Below are 23332 nucleotides of genomic sequence, written 5' to 3' on the forward strand. Positions count from 1 at the left end.
TTAGCAAATGATGGTGTTTTGCTTGCTGCGGAGAGACGAAACATCCACAAGCTTCTGGATGAGGTCTTTTTTTCAGAAAAGATTTACAAGCTCAATGAGGATATGGCTTGCGGTGTGGCAGGCATAACTTCTGATGCTAATGTTTTAACCAATGAACTGAGACTCATTGCTCAAAGGTACCTATTACAGTATCAAGAACCTATTCCTTGTGAGCAGTTGGTTACAGCACTGTGTGATATCAAGCAAGCTTATACACAGTTTGGAGGAAAGCGACTAGAAGTGCAAAACAAGATATATGTGTTCCTTGACTCTATTTGTATTTATTATAAGCTAGGCTTCTTATTGGGGGGAGATGGATGGCAGTAATGGGGAAAAGAAAAAAAAGGAGTGATAATGATGCAAAAAAAAAAAGAATTTTTAAAATCAATGAAAATAAAAAATAAAATAAAACAAAAAATAAGGGGCAGCTGGGTGGCGCAGTGGATAAAGCACCAGCCCTGGATTCAGGAGGACCTGAGTTCAAATGCAGACTCAGACATTTTGACACTTACTAGCTGTGTGACCTTGGGCAAGTCACTTAACCCTCATTGTCCAGCCAAAAAATAAAAAATAAAACAAAAAATCAATGAAAGATGTATGAAATACACAAAAGAGAACAGGAGTATGGAAAAACCATAGAAAAGCACAATGTTGTCAGTATATTATTAAGTTTCTCATATATTTTTAAAACAGCTTATTTTACATAGATGTTCATAGTTTGATATACCAAAAAAAAAAGCCTGTTTTGAAACTTGTACTGTCTATTATTTCCTTTTAGAAGGTATTTGATTCAAGATTTTGTGAAATAATATGTGTTTGAAGTAAAGCTTTTATCTGCAATAAAGCTTCCATTCCCTATAATGGATTGTGTTGCCACAAAGACAGAAGAATCTCTGTTAATGAAAGACATGAATTCATTCCCTAGAGATATCTATTTCTTCACTTCATTCTCATTTGGTGGAGCAGGGAAGAAATAGGAGAGTCTTTATAGACTGAGTTTACATAATGATGACCTTTGTGCTATTCTTTTAATTCTCTGTTACTTCCTCTGTGACCTGAATTGCACTTTCTCTTATAGGCCTAGGGAAGATAAATAAGAAAAACGTAATGAATGCTGTTCAGAATCTGACAGGTGAGTAAGAAACATTTTATTTCTTCTCAGTGATTATAACATCAATTCTCTTACCCTTCCAATTTATTGATTCAGTGTTTCTGCCTCATGACCTCCAGTTCTTTATGCACAGTCACCCTGAAGGAGGCAATTCACCAGAGCCTGTCACTTGACCAAAAGTACATAGATTAGCTGTCTGCTTTGCCAGAATCCATCAGCCTTGACCAATTCATGCCTTAGATTGTGCTATGGAGGCTTCTCTTAAAAAGATTGTCAGGTGGGGCAGCTAGGTGGCGCAGTGGATAAAGCACTGGCTCTGGATTCAGGAGGACCTGAGTTCAAAGCCAGCCTCAGACATTTTGACACTTACTAGCTGTGTGACCCTGGGCAAGTCACTTAACGCCCATTGCCCCACCCCCCAAAAAAAAAAAAAAGATTGTCAGGGTCCCTTGGACCAGGACGAGAGAAGCAGATCTTCCAAGCTCTCCCAATGACTCTCCTTGTGTGTCCTTAGAGAGATCTGTCTTTCAAAATGAGTTTGGAGAGAATTTGGAAAGCATGTTATATATGTGAATTGTTATTTGTATTCTCTCACCCTCAAACTAGGAATGATGAATCCCATTCTGAAATTGACTGAATAATTGTATTTACATGTATTTACAGGCTTTATACAGTTTGTCACTCAAGCACAATTCCATATTTCTCTTATTTGTCTCCCCTTTTAGACTGTGAGCTCCTTGAGGGCAGGGACAGTGCTGTTAATTTTCTTTTTATTCCAAGCACTTAGTACAGTGCCTAGCACATAGAAATAACACTTAAGAAATGTTTGTTGACTTGACTTGGTTTTGAGTCTCTATGATTTAGTGCAGTGCCTAATATATAATAAGGACTTAATGAATGCTTGATTGGTTATGTTCTTCAATTTCCTTCTTTCTGAAGGAGGGAAGTTTGATGTTAACAACCTGGACAAGGTTCTGGGAAACCTGGGGATTGAGCTCACAGATAAAGAAATTGAGGAGCTGTTGAATAACCTTCCAGTTGATGGTGAGCATTTCTTATGCCCCCTATGTGTTTTGTGGAAACTTTGATTTTCTGTCTGAAAATTTCTGAAAAGCATCCTAATTTAGTTCACATCAAATGATACAAATACCTGTAGAAAAAAGCCCATTAGGGGCAGCTAGATGGCGCAGTGGTTAAGGCACCGGCCCTGGATTCAGGAGTACCTGAGTTCAAATCCGGCCTCAGACACTTGACACTTACTAGCTGTGTGACCCTGGGCAAGTCACTTAACCCCCATTGCCTGCAAAAAAAACAAAAACAAAAACAAAAACAAAAACAAAAAAAAGCCCATTAGACTGTATGATGAAATATTATCTCTGACTAAACTTTCAATTCAAGAATCTTCCAAAAGCCTACTAAGTAGAACACAGGAATGGAAGACTCCTTACTTGTTACCATAGTCCCCATCCAAGCTTGTCTAGTGACCTTCTTTAAAGAGAAAAGCCCAATGTGAATCAGGGAATCCTAACCAGCCAAGCGAAATTTTCTAGTATTGGATTTGAACTCGAGAAGACCTGAGTTCAAATCCTAATTTGGACACTTATGGTATGCTCCTGGACAAATCACTTGTCTTCATTTAACCTCTAGTTCTTCATCTGTAAAAGAGGGATAGTATTAGTGTCAGCTACATACGGTTGTGGTGAGAGCCAAATGAAAAAAATAAATAAATAAACATGTGTATGTATATGTGTGTGTGTATATATATATATATATATATATATGTGTGTGTGTGTGTGTGTGTGTGTGTGTGTGTATGTATATGTATGTATATAAAATGTTGCAAACCTTAAAGTACTTTGTAAATACTGGCTATTATTTCAACAGATCTATGTTTTCCTTGGTCTGAGTAGACCGAGCAGACTATAACTAATGCATATCTAAGTAAATCCTTTCAACTTTATGTGGCAAAAAATCAAAATCATCATCTAGTGGGAAACCTCCTGAAGATGATCCCTTATTCACTTAGCCTTCATGGCTAAGTGACCAGTGAAGATTGGCTAAATCTTTTAAAATTTCTTTCACAATGAAAATTGAAGATTTGTATATTATGTAAGCTGTTTAAAAATTGGCATGCATTTGAAAAAATAAACAGGGCTTCTAATTAGCCCAAAATACATGATTTCAGGTTTTGTTTTGGTTTTTTTTTAAAGTCAAGTCCTCTACTCTAAGCCCTTATGGCCAGTTGTTAGGGGGTGTGAATCTTCAATATCTCAAAAATCCATGACCTTGTCAAGGTAAGTATTCCCTCCACCAACACATTTGCAACCCCTCTTAGGTTTCTTCAGTTGCCTTTCTGAGTCACTTGTGCCCAAAAAACCAAAACGCACACTATATCTAATTCTATGCAAATGCCCAATGTGAGTATAGGTGGGGAGGTACAAGCAGATAGACTAAAGCAGAAACAGACCCAGCAAGTCTTGGCAATTGATTAGGTGTGAGGAGCAGGGGAAAGGGAAGGATTGAGGGTGATACTCTGAGGATATACATGTGGCAGTAACTCCTGTATCACAGACTTCGTAGGGTTGTTGCAAGACTTTAGTGAAATCATTTATGTAAAATACTTTGTACATTTTCAAGGGATTCGTGAATGCTATTTATCACACATTTGATTTAAATAGCATAAAGTTCTTTAGTTAAATGCTTCAATTTCTGGACATTTAACTAAGTGAGCCTACTAAATGTGGTTGTTCTCTTAAAGGGGACATACCCTATTTCCACCTGAATAATTTAAATTCTATTTCAACATAATATTTTTCTAATAAGGTTCATATTTGTTTCCTCGTAGACAATGTCTTCCACTTAACCAATTACACAAAGCAAAGCAAATTTGAAAATATACATAAAAGATTAACCACAAACAAGATTGTGGTCAGAATATCGAAAGAAAAAACTAGATCCTCTTTTCCTTATGTTATTAAAAAAAAATAGCAGTTTCCTTGTACACCAGGTCATATCATGGCCATGCTGGGAAGGGACATGGAGATCACTTAGTCTAGTCCCTTCATTTCACAGAGGAGGAAGTGGAGGCCAAGACATAGGAAGGGACGTTTTCTTTCCATCTTACTCTTAAAATGTCCTGAATCTCACATGCCAAAATAAAAATGTCTGATTACAATACAAGTTCTTCTAATATTCAGTAGCAAAAAGAAGGGACATTCCCTGAATGACTGTGTGCGGTCACTATGCAGTACAGTGGATATAGGACTAGACCAGACAGGAGGACCTGTGTACTGCATGTATAACCCCCTTTGCTGCTGTTATACAGTCATTTCAGTCTTGAGATACTCCTTGTGACCCCAAGTAAGGTCTTCTTGGCAGAGATACAGGAGAGCTTTGCCATTTCCTTCTCTGGCTCATTTTAGAGATGAGGAAGCTGAGGCAAAACAGGGTGAAGTGAATTGTCCAGGCTCACATATTTAGTAAGTGTCTGAGGCCAGATTTGAACTCATGAAAATGAGTCTTCGTGTGTCTGGGCCCAGCCTTCTATCCAGTGCACCACTTAGCTGCCTGTGTAAGCCTAGCAAGTCATTTAACCTCTCTCAGCCTCAACTTCCTAATCTCTGAAAGGGAGATGATAATAGCACCAGCCTCTAACAGTTGATTTAAGGATAAAATGTGTTGATATTTGTAAAGTATGTTGCAAACCTTAAAGCCTTATGTAAATGTTATCTATTGTTATCACTATAATTATCATCAATTTATGGATGGAGCACTTTCTTCATTTCTCAGCAGCCCATCATTATAAATTAATCTTTAGAGAAAATAGGATAAAAGTACATCTAATGATGTGAGTTGAGAGAAAACTGTTAAATTCCTCTGCCTTATCTCATAATTTCAGAATGTAATGTAATAGCATTTTTGTGAGGCTCTGCATCCTCAGGTCTCCGGTCTAACCTCTGCCTTGTCTTACAGCTTATGGGAAGGTTGACCTGAAAAAAGTTATGGATCATGTGAAATCTATTAAAGGTGAGTAAGAAGTTATGATGAGAAGGGAAGTAAATCTCAATGTTTTCCATGGAAATCCATGAGAGGAAGTATGACATAGTGGATAGAGGTATAGCCTTAGAGTCAAGAAGCCTTATATTCAAATCCTGCCTCTGATACTTATTAGTTGTGTGACAATGGGGAAAATTACTTCCCTTCTCAGGCAGCTTCCTAAACACAGAAATAAAAATAATTGGGGCGGCTAGGTGGAGCAGTGGATAGAGCACCGGCCCTGGAGTCAGGAGTACCTGAGTTCAAATCCAGCCTTAGACACTTAACACTTACTAGCTGTGTGACCCTGGGCAAGTCACTTAACCCCAATTGCCTCACTAAAAAAAAAAAAAAGAAATAAAAATAATTGATCTACATAGACAGAGATAATCAACTTTCAGGTATTAATTAGGTGCCCATTAGATCTTTGTTAGGCATTGGATGTACAAAGACAAAGGCGATGAAATAGTCCCAGCTCATAAGGGGCTTGCCTTCTTTTGGGAAAGACAACATGTACACATGTAAATATATGCAGAATAAATACAACAAGATTTGCCCCTGTGTGCTTTGGGGGAAGATTTTCCTTCCTGTCTGAGAATTTCTGAAAGGATACTATTTTAGATAACATAAAAGAACATAAGTACCTATAGAGAAAGCCCATCATAATGTATGATGAAATATCTCTGACTGAACTTTCAAGTTAAGAGTCTCCCAGAATGCCACTGAGTAAAACACAGGAACGAGAGACTCCTTACTCTTTACAACAGACATCACCTGGGCTGCCTAATGACCATCTTTGAGGGGAAGGGGGAATCAGGAAAGCCTCCTTATAGAAGGCAGAGATTGTGGTTCACCTTGAAAGAAGAGAAGGACTCTGATGTGGAAGGAAGGAGAGGTTGGGGTACAGCAAGTAAGATAATATTGGGACAGGAAATGGAAGGCCGTGTGTGAGGAACAGAAGGCAGCCAAGGGAATATGATATATAATGAGACTAGAAACATAGGTTGGGGCCAGGTTTTAAAATCCATAGAGATAGGAGCTTATGTATTTGATCCAGGAGAAACAGGGAACCAGGAGGGTTTATTGAATGACATGGTCTGTAAATGTGGGCTTAAGGCGAATCACTTTGGCAGTTATGTGGAAGATGAATTGGAGGCAGAAGGGATTCTTGAAGTAGGGAGCCCAATTAGAGGCCATTATAACAGCTCTTCAATAGAGAGATGAGTGGTTACTTGAGCTAAGGATGTGGTTGTGTGAATGGAGAGAAAAGGGGGTAGATATGAGAGATGTTATGGAGGGAAAAGTGGCAAGATTCAACAAATGATTGGATATGGGGTGGGGAGAAAGAATGAGGAGTAGAGGATAACAACTGTGACACCCCCTATTGTGGATGAATGTATTAAATGATCATTGTTCTATTTAAATCCACTTGCAAACTTGCCAAATGCTTGCTATTCTCTTTATAGCAAATCCTGAATTTTCTATAATGTAAAAGTATGTTCTTGCTTCACATTTCCTAGTGTTGAAAAAGAGAACATTCTAGATCTAGCCAATGGTGAAGAGTGGGACTGTATTTGGATAAGTTGAAACAATTGGGATAAAGGCAAAGATAGCCAAACCCTACTTATGTAGCTTAATGCATCACTGATTTTTGCCACTGTTTAACAGACAGTTGTCTAATGAACATTTCACATTCCCCAGTGTCGGCCTTTTTAGTCAAGCATATTTCCTTGAACCAGAAGGAAATAATTTCTATATCTGAATTCCCAAGTGACTTTCAGTTTATGTTTAGGTTCATCTCAAAGGCTAACTCTCTTCTTATTATTAATTTTGGAGATGATGGGACACAGGAGTAGTTGGCAACTTTCACCCTCTGGTGTCATTAAATATTCTCACATTCCCAACTTTCACCATTCTCATCTTTTGTAAACAGAAAACATTGATTCTCAAAATCTGGAGAACTTTCTGAAGAACATGGGGATCACACTCACAGAAGATGAACAACAGGATCTCCTGAAACGCCTACCTATTGATCGTGAGTGTTTCAGATTGCACTGTGGCCATCTGGGGAATTTGGGCTTACTTGTATGTATGAAAATGCCTGATATTTTCTAAAGAAAGATAGCTTAGACTAATCCCTAGGCTGGAGTTCTTCAACTTCAATGCAAGCATAAAGTCTAATCAGTGGAAGAAAATACCATTTTAGCAACTGGGAAACCTAAGGAATAGTAAGAGCTGTTATGAAGGTAAAAATCAATAGGCCTTGGGGGCAGCTAGGTGGCACAGTGGATAAAGACCAACCCTGGATTCAGGAGGACCTGAGTTCAAATCTGGCCTCAGACACTTTACACTTACTAGCTGTATGACCCTAGGCAAGTCACTTAACCCTCATTGCCCTGCCAAAAAGAAAAAAGAAAGGGGAACAAGTAAAATGAAAATAAATTAATAGAAGAATAAAAATAAAAGAAGTGAGTGAAAGAAGGTAGAAGAGAGTAGAGTTAAGAGGTGGTAGAAAAGTAACCCAATATTGCCTCAAATAGAAAGTGATCTTATCTCCACCCAACTCAAGTGGGCTAGCATAGGGGCTGAAGATTCTGGACTAAAAGAGCTGGATGAATATGACAGGAATTAAGGGGCAAAGTTGCTCAGTTGATTTGTCTCAGGGCAGCAAAATATATGGTTATTTACTATGGGGTGATACTAAATACTCATCAAATTTCAGTGGTCCCACAGAAATGTAGGAAATATTTTCTTGTCCTTCAGTAAACCCTGGGAGGTTGAGGGCGGGGGGCAAGCCTAAACTCTGTTGCTCTGGCCAACCCAGAAATGGTTTCCTTTAGTTCTGGAAATTTCATAGTTTGTCTAAACTTTGCCTGGGCTAGTGTTAAAAGGACACCTCACTCAGATCCCTCCAAGAGGAAAAGTGTTGTCATGGAAAGGACTAGATTGAAAATCAGGAACTGAAGTTTAAATCTCTCTCAGCTTTGTTGTTACTCTCAATAGGTAGGACCCAAAGAATCTTTGTTTCCCTACCCCCTTGCATAGAGTAAGCATTTTTAAAATGGGAATTTCTGAGTGAATGAAATGAAAAGTCATCGAGTACTGAAAAGCACTCAAGGTAGCTAGGTGGTGCTGTCTGCGAAATCAGGACAATATGAGTTTAAATGGGGCCTCAGACATTGACTAGCTATGTGATCCTGGGAAAGTCACTTAACCTCTCCAAAACTGTTTCTTCACCTATGAAATGAAAATAATAATAGTATCTCCCTCCCCAGATTGTTCTAAGGATAAAATTAGTTAATATTTGTAAATCACTTCGCAAATAAATGAAAGCTATAGTCACATAGCTAAATGGCTTAAAGAGGAAAACAAAGAAGATGCTAGTGGAATTGGTCTTATCATACATCCAAGAACAACAAGAAACATGATTTCATGGAATATTTGGTCAGCCCTTATTGTAAAACTAAGGCTAAGTATTCAGGATAAAGGAAAGAGAAATGCCAATGATGTATAGACTATACAGAAGCTTTATGCACATGTATCAGGAACAACTTCAAGAAAAGAAATGGTAGGTACAAGGGTTGGCGAGCATCAAAGAGAATTGCAAAAAAAAAGATTATATCTTAACAAGTAAGAAAAGAGTTATCATTGATATAAAAGTAATCACTGGATCAGCTGTGAACAATAAGACTACTGCCTTGCCATGAAAAAGATATTAATATAAAAAGAATATATTCTTTGTATAATCTAGATATGACTGATATATCAATAATATGTAAAATAATATAAAAACCAAAAACATAAGAGTAAGAAAGAGATATGGAATAAAGTTGAAATAATTCAGTATTGAATTCTTTAAACAAGTAACTAACAATAAAAATGGAAAATAGGCATCAAAAATGACATAGAAGATGATTAAAAAGGAGAAGTTTAACTACTCTAAATCTGTTGCCACAAGAGGAAAACCAAATGAGCCCAGTAAGTACTTTAGTCAAGGTATTTCCTGTCCATATTCAAGATTCCTTAAAAGGTATAACAACTGAAATAGTGTCCTATTCATTAAACCTCTGATGACAAACATCGGGTAAAAAGAGAAATATGTGTGGTGACAGAAAGTATTCACCACCGTGATAAAGGACATCTGGGGTAGAGCCCAAGTTAAAAATGGTTGCTTAGTGAATGGTTAAGTCCTCCACAGATAGTCTTGTTTAGGGATGACATTTTGCTGGTTGCATCAAAACCTGGAATAGTGCAGAACCTCTGGGAAGAACTCTATAAACACTCAAGAATTTGAGTAAACCATCCACACAGAGAAGGCCAGGTAGATGAAGAATGTCCATTAGACAGATCATTAACTTATTTTAAAATAACTTATTTTAAAAGTATATGATGGGGGCAGCTAGATGGCGCAGTGGATAGAGCACTGGCCTTGGAGTCAGGAGTACCTGAGTTCAAATCCGGCCTCAGACACTTAACACTTACTAGCTGTGTGACCCTGGGCAAGTCACTTAACCCCAATTGCCTCACTAAAAAAAAAAAGTATATGATAAGGGTAGCTAGGTGGCGCAGTGGATAGAGCACCGGCCCTGGAGTCAGGAGGACCTGAGTTCAAGTCCTCAGACACTTAACACTTACTAGCTGTGTGACCCTGGGCAAGTCACTTAACCCCAATTACCTCACCAAAAAAAAAAAAAAGTTATACATAATACAGATTCAAAGTTTCATAAAGAAAAAACAAAACAAAACAAAAAAAACCCAGCTTCTTTCCAATCCAGCACCACCTAATATTTCCTTTAAAAAAGTAATCAGTTCAAGAACTTGTGAAATAACACCTGTTTGAAGAAAAACTTTTCTCTACAATAAATCATCTATTCACTATAAGAGATTATTTTTGTCAAAGAGTAAGAAGAATCTAAATTAAAGGGATGGATTCATCCCCTTGAGAGCTCTTCTTTTTTCATTCTCATTTGGTAGAGCAAGAAAGGAACAGGACAGTCTTTGATGGCTAACTTTACCAAATGATGAACTTTGTGCTATTATTGTAATTCTCTGTTACTTACTCTGTGGCCTGAATTATACCTTCTCTTACAGCCAAAGGGAAGATAAAGCTGAAAAATATATTGAATGCTGTGCAGAATTTCAGTGGTAAGTAATTGTTTTGTTTCTTCTTAGTGATTATAATGTGAATTCTCTTATCCTTCCAATTTCCTGATTCAGCATTTCTGCCTCATGACCTCCAGTTCTTTATGTACAGCCTCCCTAGAGAAGGCAATTCACCAGATTCCGACACTGTAGAGAACTTCAAACCCCTTGGCCAAAAGTATGTAGATTAGCCCTCTGCTTTGCCAGAATTCATCAGCCTTGACTAATTCATTCCTTACTGTGTGCTGTGCTATGGAGGTTTCTCTTGAAAAGTTTGTCAGGGTCCCTTGGTCCAGGATGAGAGGAACAACTCTCCCAGTGACTCGGTGTGTGTCCTTGGAAGTTCTCACTGTGTCTTTGAAAATGAGTTTGGAGAGAATTTGGAAAGTACTTTATATATGTGAATTGTTATTGGTATTATCTCGCCCTCAAACTAGGAATGATGAATCCCATTCTGATGAAATTCATTGAATAATTGTATTTACATACAAGCTTTATAGAATCTGTCACTCTTGAGCATAACTCCATATTTTTCTTCTTTGCCTCCCCCATTAGACTGTGAGCTCCTTGAGGACAGGGACAGTGCTTTTGATTTTCTTTTTATTCCCAGCACTTAGCACATTCCCTGGCACATAGTAAGCACTTAATAAATGTTTGTTGACTTGACTTCTCTTTGAATCCCTATGATTTAGTACAGTGCCTCACATATAATAAGGACTTAATGAATGGTTGGTTGATCATGTTCTTTAATTTTCTTCTTTCTGAAGGAGGGAGTGTTGATATTAACAACTTGGACAAAGTTCTGGGAAACCTGGGGATCAAGCTTACAAATGGAGAAATTCAAGAGCTATTGAGTAACCTGCCAATTGATGGTAAGAATTTCTTATGCTCCTGTGTGCTTTGGAGGAAGTTTTTCCTTCCTGTCTGAGAATTTCTGAAAGGATCCAAATTTAGTTCATATGAAAAGTTGGAAATACCTATAGAAAAAGCCCATAATAATGTATGATGAAATATTATCTCCTACTGAACCTTCAAGTCAAGAGCTTCCCATAATGCCACTGAATAGAACATATTTACCACAGGCCCCACCTGAGCTGCCTACTGGCCATCTTTAAGAGGAGAAACCCATTGTGACTGTCATTAGGGAACACTAACCAGCAAGATGAAGTTTTCTTGTACTGGATTTGAATTGAAGAAGACCTGAATTCAAACCCTGTTTTAGACATTTAGGGTTTGATCCTGAACAAGTCACTTGTCCTCATTTAACCTCTCATTCCTCATCTATAAAATGAGAATAGTAATAGTAACTGATACAGAAAGTTGATAAGAGATTAAATAAGACAATATATATAAATATACATATATATGTGCATATATATGTGCGTAGCATTACAAGCTTTAAAGTACCTATAAATACTAGCTATTATTATTTCAAAAGATCCATGTTTTCATTGATGTGAGTATATTAAGCAGACTTTAACCAATGTATACCTAAGTATTTCCTTTCATCTTTCGTTGACCAAAAAAAAGCATCATCTATTGCCCAACCTTCTGAAGATGATCCCTTATCCACTTAGCTTTATTGGTCTTGTAAAATAGACCACTATTGATTTGATAACAGGGTTTTTAAAAATTTACTTGATGATGGTAATTGAAGATATGTGTATTATAAGTTGCTTTAAAAGTGGTTTGCATCAAAACTAGCTATTGCCATATGAAAAAATGCTCTAAATCACTGTTGATTAGAGAGATGCAAATTAAAACAACTCTGAAGTACCACCTCATACCTATCAGATTGGCTAATAAGACAAAAAAGGAAAATAATAAATGTTGGACAAGCTGTGGAAAAATTGGAACATTGATACATTGTTGGTGGAGCTGTGAACTGATCCAACCATTCTGGAGAGCAATTTGGAACTATGCCCAAAGGGCTACAGGACAGTGACCCTTTTGACTTAATAATACCACTATTAGGTTTGTATCCCAAAGAGATCATGGAAAATACAGAGGGACCCAAATGTACAAACATATTTATAGCAGCTCTGTTTGTGCTGGCAAAGAATTGGAAACCAAGGGAATGCCCATCAATTGGGAAATGGCTGAACAAGTATATGAATGTAATGGAGTACTATTATGTTATAAGAAATGATGAGCAGGCAGATTTCAGAAAACCTGGAAAGACTTAAGTGAACTGAAGCTGAGTGAAGTGAGCAGAACCAAGAGAACATTGTACACAATAACAGCAACATTGTGTGATGATCAACTGTGATAGACTTGGCTCTTCTCAGCAGTGCAATGATCCAAGATAATTCCAAAGGACTCATGATGGAAAATGTTCTCCACATCCAGAAAAAAGAACTGTGGATTCTGAATGCAGATTGAACCATACTGTTTCTACTTTTTGGTTGTTTTTTTTAATTTTATTTTTTGAAGTTTTCCCCTTGTGTTCTGATTCTTCTTTCACAACATGACTAATGCTGAAATGTTAAATGTGATTTTGTGTGTGTGTGTGTGTGTGTGTGTGTGTGTATGTATAAAACCTATATCAAATTGCTTTCTCAGGGAGAGGGGAGGGAAGGGAGGGAGGGAGGAAGGAAGAAAAGTTTGGAACTAAAAATCTTATGAAAACAAATGTTGAAAACTATCTTTATATGTAACTGGAAAATAAAAAAATACTTTTATGATTTAAAAAAGTGGCTTGTATTTGAAAAGACTAAACAGGATCTCTAACTGGTCCAAAAGTCATGATTGCATTAAAAAAAAATCATGGTCCTCAGCTCTAAGCCCTTCAGGCCATTTGTCATGAGGTGTGAATCTTCAACATTTCAAGAATTCATGCCCTTGTCAATGTGAGTATTCGCTCCACCAACACATTTTGCAAACCTTGTTTCATTTCTTTGAGAGTCTGAGAGTCACTTATGGCCAAATAGCAAAGGTGAATACTATAAATTAAATTGACACCTGCAAATTCACAATGTGAGTGTGGGTGGAGAAATGCAAGCAGAAAGATTGTAGAAGAAGAATCAACAAGTCTTGACAACTGATTGTATGTGAGGAGGAAAGGAAAGGAAGATTTGAGGATGCCATTCAAATGGTTTATGTTGCTGGTATTCGGTTGTTTTTCAACCATATCTAACTCTTCATGACCCCATTTGGGTTTTTCTTTTTTTTTCTTTTAAAAATTATTTAGTATTTTATTTTTCCCCAATTACATGTAAAAACAATTTTTAACATTAATTTTTAAAACTTTGAGTTCCAAATTCTCTTCCTTCTTCCTTCCCTTCTCCCCCATTGAAAAGGCAAGCAATTTGATATAGGTTATACATGTGTAGTCATGCAAAAAATTTCCATATTAGTCATGTTGTAAAAAAACACAAACTAAGAAAGTTCAAGAAAAATAAAGAAGATTTTAAAACTTATACTTCAATCTGCATTCAGACACCATCACTTCTTTCTTTGGGGATGGATAGCATTTTTCATCATAAGTCCTTTAGAGTTCTCTTGGATCATTATATTGCTGAAAAAATAGCTGTCATTCACAACTGATCATCTTACAATCTTGCTATTACTTTGTACATAATACATTTCACTTTGCATCAGCTCATGTAAGTCTTTCCAGGTTTTTTCAGATAGCTTCCCACTCATCATTTCTTATAGCACAATAGTATTCCATCATAATCACATACTACAATTTGTTCAGCCATCCCCCAATTAATGAGCATCCCTTCAATTTCCAATTCTTTGTCACCAGAAAAGAGCCACTATAAATATTGTTGTACATATAGGTCCTTTTCCCTTTTTTTTTTATCTCTTTTTGGATACAGACCTAATAGTAGTATTCCTAGGTCAGAGAGTATGCATGGTTTGATAGCCTTTGGACATATTTCTTAATTGCTTTATAGAATGGTTGAATCAGTTCACAACTCCATCAACAATACATTAATGTCTCATTTTCCCCAAATCCCCAATATTTGTCATTTTCCTCTTCTGTTCTATTAGCCAATCTAATTGTTATGAAGTAGTACTCCAGAATTGTTTTGATTTGTATCTCTCCAATCAGTAGTGAGATAAAGCATTTCTAAATGTGGCTATAGATAGCTTTGATTACTTCATCTGAAAATTGTTCATATCTTTTGATCATTTATCAATTGGAGAATGACTTGTATTCAGAGAAACTTACTTCAAAAAAATTTTTTCACAGTTATTATTGCTAAAATTTCCCCCATTTATTCTGTTCTCTCCTTTTACCCTATCGCTCCTCAAAAGTGTTTTGCTTATGACTAGCCCCTCCCCCAATCTACACTCCCCTTTATCACCTTATACCTTCTCTTATACCTTTCCTTCAGGGTAAGATGAATTTCTATACCCAATTGAGTGTGTTTGTTATTCCATCTTTGGAAAGACTAAGGTTCATTCACTCCCTCTCACTTCCCCCATCTCCCACTCCCTGTAAAAACTGTCTTGCTATTTTAGATAATTTACATCATTCTAGCTCTCCCTTTCCCTTTCTCCCAGTGTATTCTTCTCTCTCCCCTTAATTTTATTTTTTAAATGTCATCCTTTCATATTCAAATCACACAAATTGCCCTAACAATGAGACAGTTCTTATGAGTTACAAATATCATCCTCCCATATAGGAATATAAACATTTTAACCTTATTAAATCCCTTAGGATTTCCTTTTCCTGTTTACCTTTTTATGCTTCTCTTGAGTCTTATATTTAGAAGTCAAGTTTTCTATTCAGCCCTGGTCTTTTCATCAAGAATGCCTGGAAGTCCTCTCTTTTCTTGAATTCCTATTTTTCCCCTGAAGGATTATACTCAGCTTTGCTGGGTAGGTGATTCTTGGTTGCAATCCCAGTTTCTTTGCCCTCCAGAATATCATATTCCAAGCCCCCCAATCCTTTAATATAGAAGCTGCTAACTCTTTTGTGATTTTGACTGTGGCTCCACAGTCCTTGAATTGTTTCTTTCTGACTGATTGCAATATTTTCTCCTTGACCTGGGAGCCCTGGAATTTGGCTATAATATTCCTGGGAGTTTTTATTTTGAGATCTCTTTCAGGAGGTGATCAGTGGATTCTTTTAGTTTCTATTTTACCCTCTGGTTCTAAAATATCAAGGCAGTTTTCCTTCATAATTTCTTGAAAGATGATGTCTTTCAAGGATCTTTTTTAATCCTGCCTTTCAGGTAATCCAATAATTTTTAAATTATCTCTCCTGGAGCTATTTTCCAGGTAAGTTGTTTTTCCAATGAGATATTTCACATCATCTTCTATTTTTCATTCTTTTGGTTTTGTGTTATTGTTTCTTGATTTCTCATAAAGTCACTAGCTTTCACTTGACCAATTCTAATTTTTTTTGACCAATTCTAATTTTTAAGGAATTATTTTCTTCAGTGAGCTTTTGTACTTTCTTTTCTATTTGACGAATTCTACTTTTTAAAGAGTTTTTTCTTCAGTGATTTTTTTGTCTCCTTCACCAAGCTATTGACTCTTTTTTCATGCTTTTCTTACATAAGTCTCATTCTCTTGCCAATTTTTCCTCTACCTCTCTTATTTGATTTTCCAAATCCTTTTTGAGCTCTTCCATGGCCTGAGACCAATTAATACTTTTCTTGGAAGCTTTGGATATAAGAACTTTGACTTTGTTACCTTCTTATGAGTATGTGTTTTGATCTTTCTTGTCGCCATAGTAACTTTCTATGGTCAGAAGTTTTTTCTGTTGCTTACTCATTTTCCCAGTCTATTTCTTGACTTTTAACTCTTTGTTAAAGTAGAACTCTGGGGGGCAGCTAGGTGGCGAAGTGGATAAAGCATCAGCCCTGGATTCAGGAGGACCTGAGTTCAAATCCAACCTCAGACACTTGACACTTAACTAACTGTGTGACTTTGGGCATGTCACTTAACCCCAATTGCCTCACCAAAAAGTAAAAAATAAAAATAAAATAGAACTCTGTTTCCAGGGTGGAGAGCAAACTGTCCCAAGCTTCAGGGGTTTTGAGCAACTGTTTTCAGATATACTTCTAGGGACCTGTAAGTTTTCAATTCTTCCAAGGTGGTATGATCTAAAGAGAGAGGTGTTTACTAGTCTCCTGGACTATAAGCAACCACAAGCATTCTTTTCTGCCCTGGAACTGTGAGGAGAGTCCCTGCTCCACTGTGGCTATAAGCTCCAGTGTGCTAGTGTTCCTCCTCACCCTAGGACTGTGACTTGGATCATCTGTGGGCTGATAGCTCCAGAAGCAGCCACTGCTGCTGCTGATTCAATGGCTCCCAAGGTCTGCTCTCAGTTTGGGAGCTGGGGCTGTTCTGGTGCAGCCCGTGCTGGATTGCATTCCACTCTCACCCCAGTACAACAGACCTTCCCTGCTAACCTTCCAAGTTGTCCTTGGCCAGAAAATATTTCATCCTGTCCTTTTTTAGGTTCTCCTGTTCCAGGAATTGTCTTATGGCATCACCGAAAGGTATTTGGAGGGGTTTGGGGGAGAGCTCCTGCGAGTCACAGCCTTTCCTCCACCACTACCCCCATTTGGGTTTTTCTAAACAGAGATACTAGAGTGGTTTGACATTTCCTTCTCTAGCTCATTTTACAGATGAGGAAACTGATACAAACAGGGTAAAGTGACTTGGCCAGGGTCACACAGCTATTGAGTGTCTGAGACTAGATTTTAACTCAGACCTTCCTGACTCCAGGCCCAGCACTCTCTCCACTGAGTCACTTAGTTGCCATACACCTGGTAAAGATTCCAGTAGCACTGAACTCACAGGGTTTGTTGTGAGGTTTAAGTGAGATCATTTATGTAATGTATTTTGTACACTTCAAAGAGATGTTTAAATGTCATTTTTACCACATTTAACTTGAATACCATAAACTTCTTCTTTAATTAAATGCTTCAATTTCTAGGCTTTTACCAAAGTAATCCTAATAAATGAGATTGTTCTCCTAAAGAAGCCATACCTGTTTTAACTTGAATAATTTAAATGCCATTTAAACATTATATTTTAAAATAAAGTTAAATATTTCCTCATAGACAAAGTCTTACACTTAAGCAATTAGACAAAGCAAATTTGCAAAGATATATAAAATATTAAACAAATACAATATCATGTTCAGATTATTGAAAGAAAAAAATAGATCCTCTTTTGCTTCTGTTATCAAAACAAACATTTTGAGCTGTTTCCTAGTAAATATGGTTATATCATGTCCATGCTGGGAAGGGGCATGGAGACCACCTAGTAGTCCCTTCATTTCACAGAAGAGGAAGTTAAAGCCAAGAGATAGGAAGAGGCAAATGCTTTCTATCTTATTCTTAAAATTTCCTGAATCTCATATGCCAATATACAATGTCTGATTACAATACAAGTTTTTCTGATGCTCAATAGGAAAGAGGAGGGGAGCTCCCTGAATAATTGTGTGAGGTAGCTACATAGTACAGTGTATATAGGGTTGGACCCAGAGTCAGGAGGACCTGAGTTCAAAGCCTTAGTACAAGCTGTGCCTCAGTTTCCTCATCTGTAAAATGGAGATAATAATAACACCTGCCTCACAGAGTTCTTGTGAGGTGAGGATAAAATAAGTTAATATTTGAAAAGCACTTTGCAAACCTTAAAGCTTTATGTAAATGCTAATGGTTATTATTACTTTTATTATCATCAATATACAGATTGAGAGCTTTCTTCATTCCTCAGCTGCCTATTATAAATTAATCTTTGGAAAATGTAGGATAAAATTTCAAGGTAATTACCTGAGTTCAGAGAAGACTGGCTTCTCTCATAATTTCAGAATGTAATGCAATACTCTTTTTGTGAGATTCTGCATCCTCAGATCTCTGTCTAACCTGTGCATTGTCTTACAGCTATGGGAAGGGTTGCCCTGAATAAACTTTTGGAAACCGTGAAATCTATTAAAGGTGAGTAAGAAGTTATGATGAGAATGCAGGTAAAAACCGACATCTCCATATTTTTCCCAGAAATCCATGAAAGGAAGCACGACATAGTAGATAGAGGTATAGACTTAGTCAAGAAGTTCTGGATTCACAACCTGCCTCTGACACTTACTAGCAATATGGACTGTGGGGCAAGTTACTTCCCCTCTCAGGCTGCTTCCTAATCAGCGTATATTACAAATAATTTCTTTATCTGCATTGACAGAGATAATCAATTTGTAAACATTTAAGTGCCCACAACATCTATGCTAGGCACTGAAGATACAAAGACAAAAAAAATCTAAACAGTCCAGCTCACAAGGAGCTTGCCTTCTCTTGGGAAAGACAACATGTACACATATGAATAAATGCAGAATAAATACAACAAAATTCGGGAGGGAGATTGATCCTAGCAGTAGGGAAATCACTCCTTCTAGAAGGCAGAGATTGAAAGAAAAGGACTCTGAGGTGGAAGTAAGAAGAGGATGGGAGACAGCTAGTAAGATAATACAGAAACAGGAAATAGAAGTCCATGTGTGAGGAACAGAAGGTAGTCAAGGGAATGTGATATATAATGAGACAAGAAATGTAGGTTGGGAGCAGGCTTTTTAATTCATAGAGACGGGAGTTTGTATATTTGATCTGGGAGAAATAGGGAACCAGGAGAGTTTATTGAATGACATAGCCACTAGATCTGGGCTTAAAGAAAATAACTTTGGCAGTTGTGTGGAAGATGGATTGGAGGGGGAAGAGACTCTTGAAGTAGGGAGCCCCATTAGAGGCCTTTATAACAGCTCTTCAAGGGAAAGATGGGTGGTTACTTGAGCTAAGGACGTGGTTGAGTGAGTGGAAATAAAAGGAGGTAGATGTGAGAGATGTTATGCAGGGGAAATGACAAGATTAAGCAATTGATTGGATATGGGGTGGGGAGAAAGAGTCAGGAGTCCAGGATATCAACTCCAACACTCCCTATTATGGATGAGTATGTTAAATGATCATCACTCTATTTAAATCCACTTGCAAACTTGCCAAATTCTCTTCAGTCTCTTTGCAGCTAGTTCTGAACTTCCTGTAACATATGTTATGCTCTTGCTTCAATTTTCCTAATGTTGAAACAGACAATATTCTAGGTCTCCAAGCCAGTAGTGAAGAGTGGGATTGTATTTAGACAAGTTGAAACAACTGGGATAAAGGCAAAGATAACCAAACCCTACTTATTAGCTAGACCCAGGTAGCTTAATGAGTCATTGATTTGTCAGTCTTCACCAGACAGTTGTCTAAAGACCACTTCACATTCTGAAATGTAGGCCTCTTCAATGTAGGATATTTCCCTGAACCAGAAGGAAATAATTTCTATCTCTGAATTCCAAAAGGATTATCTATTTATACATAGGTTCATCTCAAAGGCTAACTCTCTTCTTCTTCTTGAATTTAGAGATCATGGGATGCAGGAATAGGTGGCTTCTTTTACCCTCTGGTATCATGAAATATTCTCACATTGGGGGCAGCTAGATGGCACAGTGGTTAAAGTGCTGGCCCTGGATTCAGGAGGACCTGAGTTCAAATCCGGCCTCAGACACTTAACACTTACTAGCTGTGTGACCCTGGGCAAGTCACTTAACCTCAATTGCCTCACTAAAAAATATATATATATATTCTCACATTCCCATCATTCACCATTCTCATCTTTCATAAACAGAAAACATTGATGTGCAAAACCTGGAGAACTTTCTGAAGGACATGGGGATCACACTCACAGACGATGAATATCTAGATCTCCTAAAACACCTGCCAATTAATGGTGAGTGTCCTACATTGCCCTGTGGCCATCAGGGGAACTTGGGCTTGCTTGTGTGAAAATGTCTGATACCTTCTAAAGAAAGATGCCTCAGACTACTTCCTAGGCTACAGCTCTTCAACTTCAGAGCAAGCATAAAGGCTAACCAGTGGAAGATAATACTATTTTAGCAATTAGGAAGTCTAAGTTATAGTAAAGAGAAAGGGGATCAAGTAAAATGGAAATAAATGAAGAGAAGAATAAAAATAAAGGAAGTAGTGGGTGAAGGAAGGTAGAAGAGAATAGTTAAAAGGGAATAGAAAACTCACCTATCATTGCCTTAAATGAAAATTTATCTTATTTCCGCCAACCCAAGTAGACTAGCATAGGGCCTGGAAATTCTGGACCAAAAGAGCTAGAAGAGAATGACAGGAAGCAGGAGGCAAAGTTGCTCAGTTTATTCGTCTCAGGGCACAGAGTGATACTCCACAAACTTAAAAAGTTTCAATGGTGGCCAGAGAAATGTAGGAAACATTTTTCTTTCCTATATTAGACTCTGCTGCTCTGGCCATTCTAGAAATAATCAGCAAACAGTTTCTTTTAGTTTGGGGAATTCACAGTATTTCAGTTTGTCTAAACTTTGCCTGGACTAGTGTTAAAAGGATTCCTCAGATTCCTCCAAAGTGGGGAAGTGTGGTATCATAGAAAGAAGGTATGGGGCGGCTAGGTGGTGCAGTGGATAGAGCACCAGCCCTGGAGTCAGGAGGACCTGAGTTCAAATCTGGCCTCAGACACCTGACACTAACTAGCTGTGTGACCCTGGGCAAGTCATTTAACCCCAATTTCCTCACCAAAAAGAAGAAGGAGGAGGAGGAGGAGGAGGAGATAGATTGGGAATCAAAGACTGAAGTTTAAATCTTAACTTTGTTGTTACTCTCCATGGGTAGGACCTGGAAAATCTTTTTTTCCCTACCACCTTATTGTGGGGATTAAATTTGTTAAACCTACAATTAAAAATAAGACTCAGGGGGTGGCTAGGTGGCGCAGTGGATAAAGCACTGGCCCTGGAGTCAAGAGTACCTGAGTTCAAATCTGGCCTCAGACACTTGACACTTACTAGCTGTGTGACCCTGGGCAAGTCACTTAACCCCCATTGCCCCACAAAAAAAAAAAAAAGACTCAGGCAAAGCTCTGAGCCAATGGCAGTTTATTAAAGGGTCCATGGTACCCTCTAATGAAGATGCCCCCTTCTTCAAGGGCCTTAAGGTTTGATACCAGATCTATTACCTGGATGTTCTAACATGGCTATACAAAGAACAGAATTCCATTGGTTGACATATAACACATAAGTTAAAATAAGCAAAAATGGCATGTCAGCAAGGTCAAGGGTTGGGCAAAACAGGAAGTATCTCTGCTGACTAGATGGTTATGAGATGGCCTCTTGCTTGTGTTGGATAAGAGAGAGTGGTCCAGAGGTACAAAAATAAGTTGGAGGACTTTCCATGTAGTTGAGTCACCTCCACCACACTGGGTTTGGTCACCATGACAAGGAAAAACAAGGGTGGAGGGCCTCTAGTTAGCTTCTTGTGATTAAGCAAGTGAACTTACAACCTGCAGCTCACAGCTGTGGGACCTAATATACAGAACTTAGAATCACTACCACTATGGAACCATATAAAATTGATCAATACTGATTGGAATAGAGGGGGGGGGAGATCCAAATAAATTATTTCTCACATTACAAAGAGTAAACATTTTTTAAATGGGCATTTGTGAGTGAATGAAATGAAAAGTCATACAGAACTGAAGCCACACAAGGCAACTAGTTGGTGCTGTGTGTGGAATCAGGAAGATCTGAGTTTAAATGTAGCCTCAGACATTTACTAGCTGTGTGACCCTGGGAAAAGTCACTTAACCTTTCTGAACCTCAGTTTCCTCATCTGTAAAATGCATATGATAATAGCACCTCCCTCCCGGGGTTGTTAATAGTATATCTATATCTATATATGTATGTATTTATGTATATAGGTATAAAAATGAGTTGATATTTGTAAAGCGAGAGAAGTTAAAGACTACAGGTGCAGAACAAAACATATAATTTCACCATTTGCCAGTGTATGGATATGTTTTTCTTCACTATACTTATTATTTTTTATAAGCTAGGGTTCATATGGGTGTTAGAGGAATGGCAGTTAGGGGAAGAGAAAGAAATAGTTATAGTGATGCCAAAAAAAAAGAATGAAAAGAGCAAAGATGAAAGATGTATAAAATATGCAGAAGAGAACAGGAGTTTAGAAAAAGTCACAGTGAAGCACAATGTTGGAAATACTTTGATAAATTTATCATATTTTTTAAAACAAGTTATACACACACAGATACCAAAAACAAAAAAACCCAGCCTGTTTCCAAACCAGGACTGTCTACTACTTCCTTTATAAAGATACTTTGAGTCAAAAGTTTGTGAAATAATACCTGATTAAAACAAAACTTTTATCTGTAATAAAAGCTCCATTAATTACAGTGGTGTCAGAAGAATCTATTTTTTAAAAAGGGATAGATTCATCCACTTGAAAGTTGTCTTTATTTTTTTACTTCATTCTTATTTGGTGGAGAAGGGAAAGAATTAGGACAATCTTTATAGGCTAATGGATGAACTTTCTCTTCTTTTTGTAATTCTCTGCGACCTGAATTCTACTTTATCTTACAGCCAGAGGGAAGATAAATAAGAAAGACATAATGGATGCTGTGAAGACTTACCACGGTGAGTGAGAAACTTTTATTTCTTCTCAGTGATTATAATGTGAATTTTCTTATCCTTCCAATTTACTGATTCAGAGCTTCTGCCTCATGACTGCCAATTCTTTATGTACAGCCAGCCACCCTGGAGGAGGATTCTGTCATTGTAGAAAATTTCAAACCCCTTGGCCAAAAGTATGTAGATTAGCCCTCTGCTTTGCCAGAATCCATCAGCCTTAACCAATTCATTCCTTACTGTGTGCTATGGAGGTTTCTCTTGAAAAGTTTGTCATAGTCCCTTGGATCAGGATCACAGGACCATATCATATTCCAGGCTCTCCCAATGACTCTCCATGTTTGTCCTTACAGATTGTCACTGTGCCTTTCAAAACGAGTTTGGAAAGTATTTGGAAAGTATTTTATAAATGTAATTGTTATTTGTATTATCTCACCCTCAAACTGACAATGATGAATCCAGTTTTGAAATTCTTTGTCTCTATACAATTTGTCTTTCTTTGGCATAGTTCCATATTTTTCTTATGTGTCCCCTCCATTAGAATGTGACCT

At 37.5% G+C, this 23332-nt stretch overlaps 1 protein-coding gene across 1 annotated transcript in view; it reads left to right on the forward strand.

Moving 5' to 3' along the window:
• Window positions 1-23332, forward strand: part of EFCAB13 (EF-hand calcium binding domain 13) — a 50428-nt gene that overhangs the window by 5281 nt on the left and 21815 nt on the right. The window contains exons 2-10 of the mRNA XM_044003284.1: window positions 1118-1171; window positions 2090-2194; window positions 5123-5176; window positions 7119-7220; window positions 10277-10330; window positions 11095-11199; window positions 18184-18237; window positions 19952-20053; window positions 22737-22790. Coding sequence (XP_043859219.1) covers window positions 1118-1171; window positions 2090-2194; window positions 5123-5176; window positions 7119-7220; window positions 10277-10330; window positions 11095-11199; window positions 18184-18237; window positions 19952-20053; window positions 22737-22790 — 684 coding nt within the window. The remainder of the gene's footprint in view (window positions 1-1117; window positions 1172-2089; window positions 2195-5122; window positions 5177-7118; window positions 7221-10276; window positions 10331-11094; window positions 11200-18183; window positions 18238-19951; window positions 20054-22736; window positions 22791-23332) is intronic.

This window comes from Dromiciops gliroides, chromosome 4, assembly GCF_019393635.1.
Source record: "Dromiciops gliroides isolate mDroGli1 chromosome 4, mDroGli1.pri, whole genome shotgun sequence".
NCBI classification, from domain to species: Eukaryota; Metazoa; Chordata; class Mammalia; order Microbiotheria; family Microbiotheriidae; genus Dromiciops; species Dromiciops gliroides.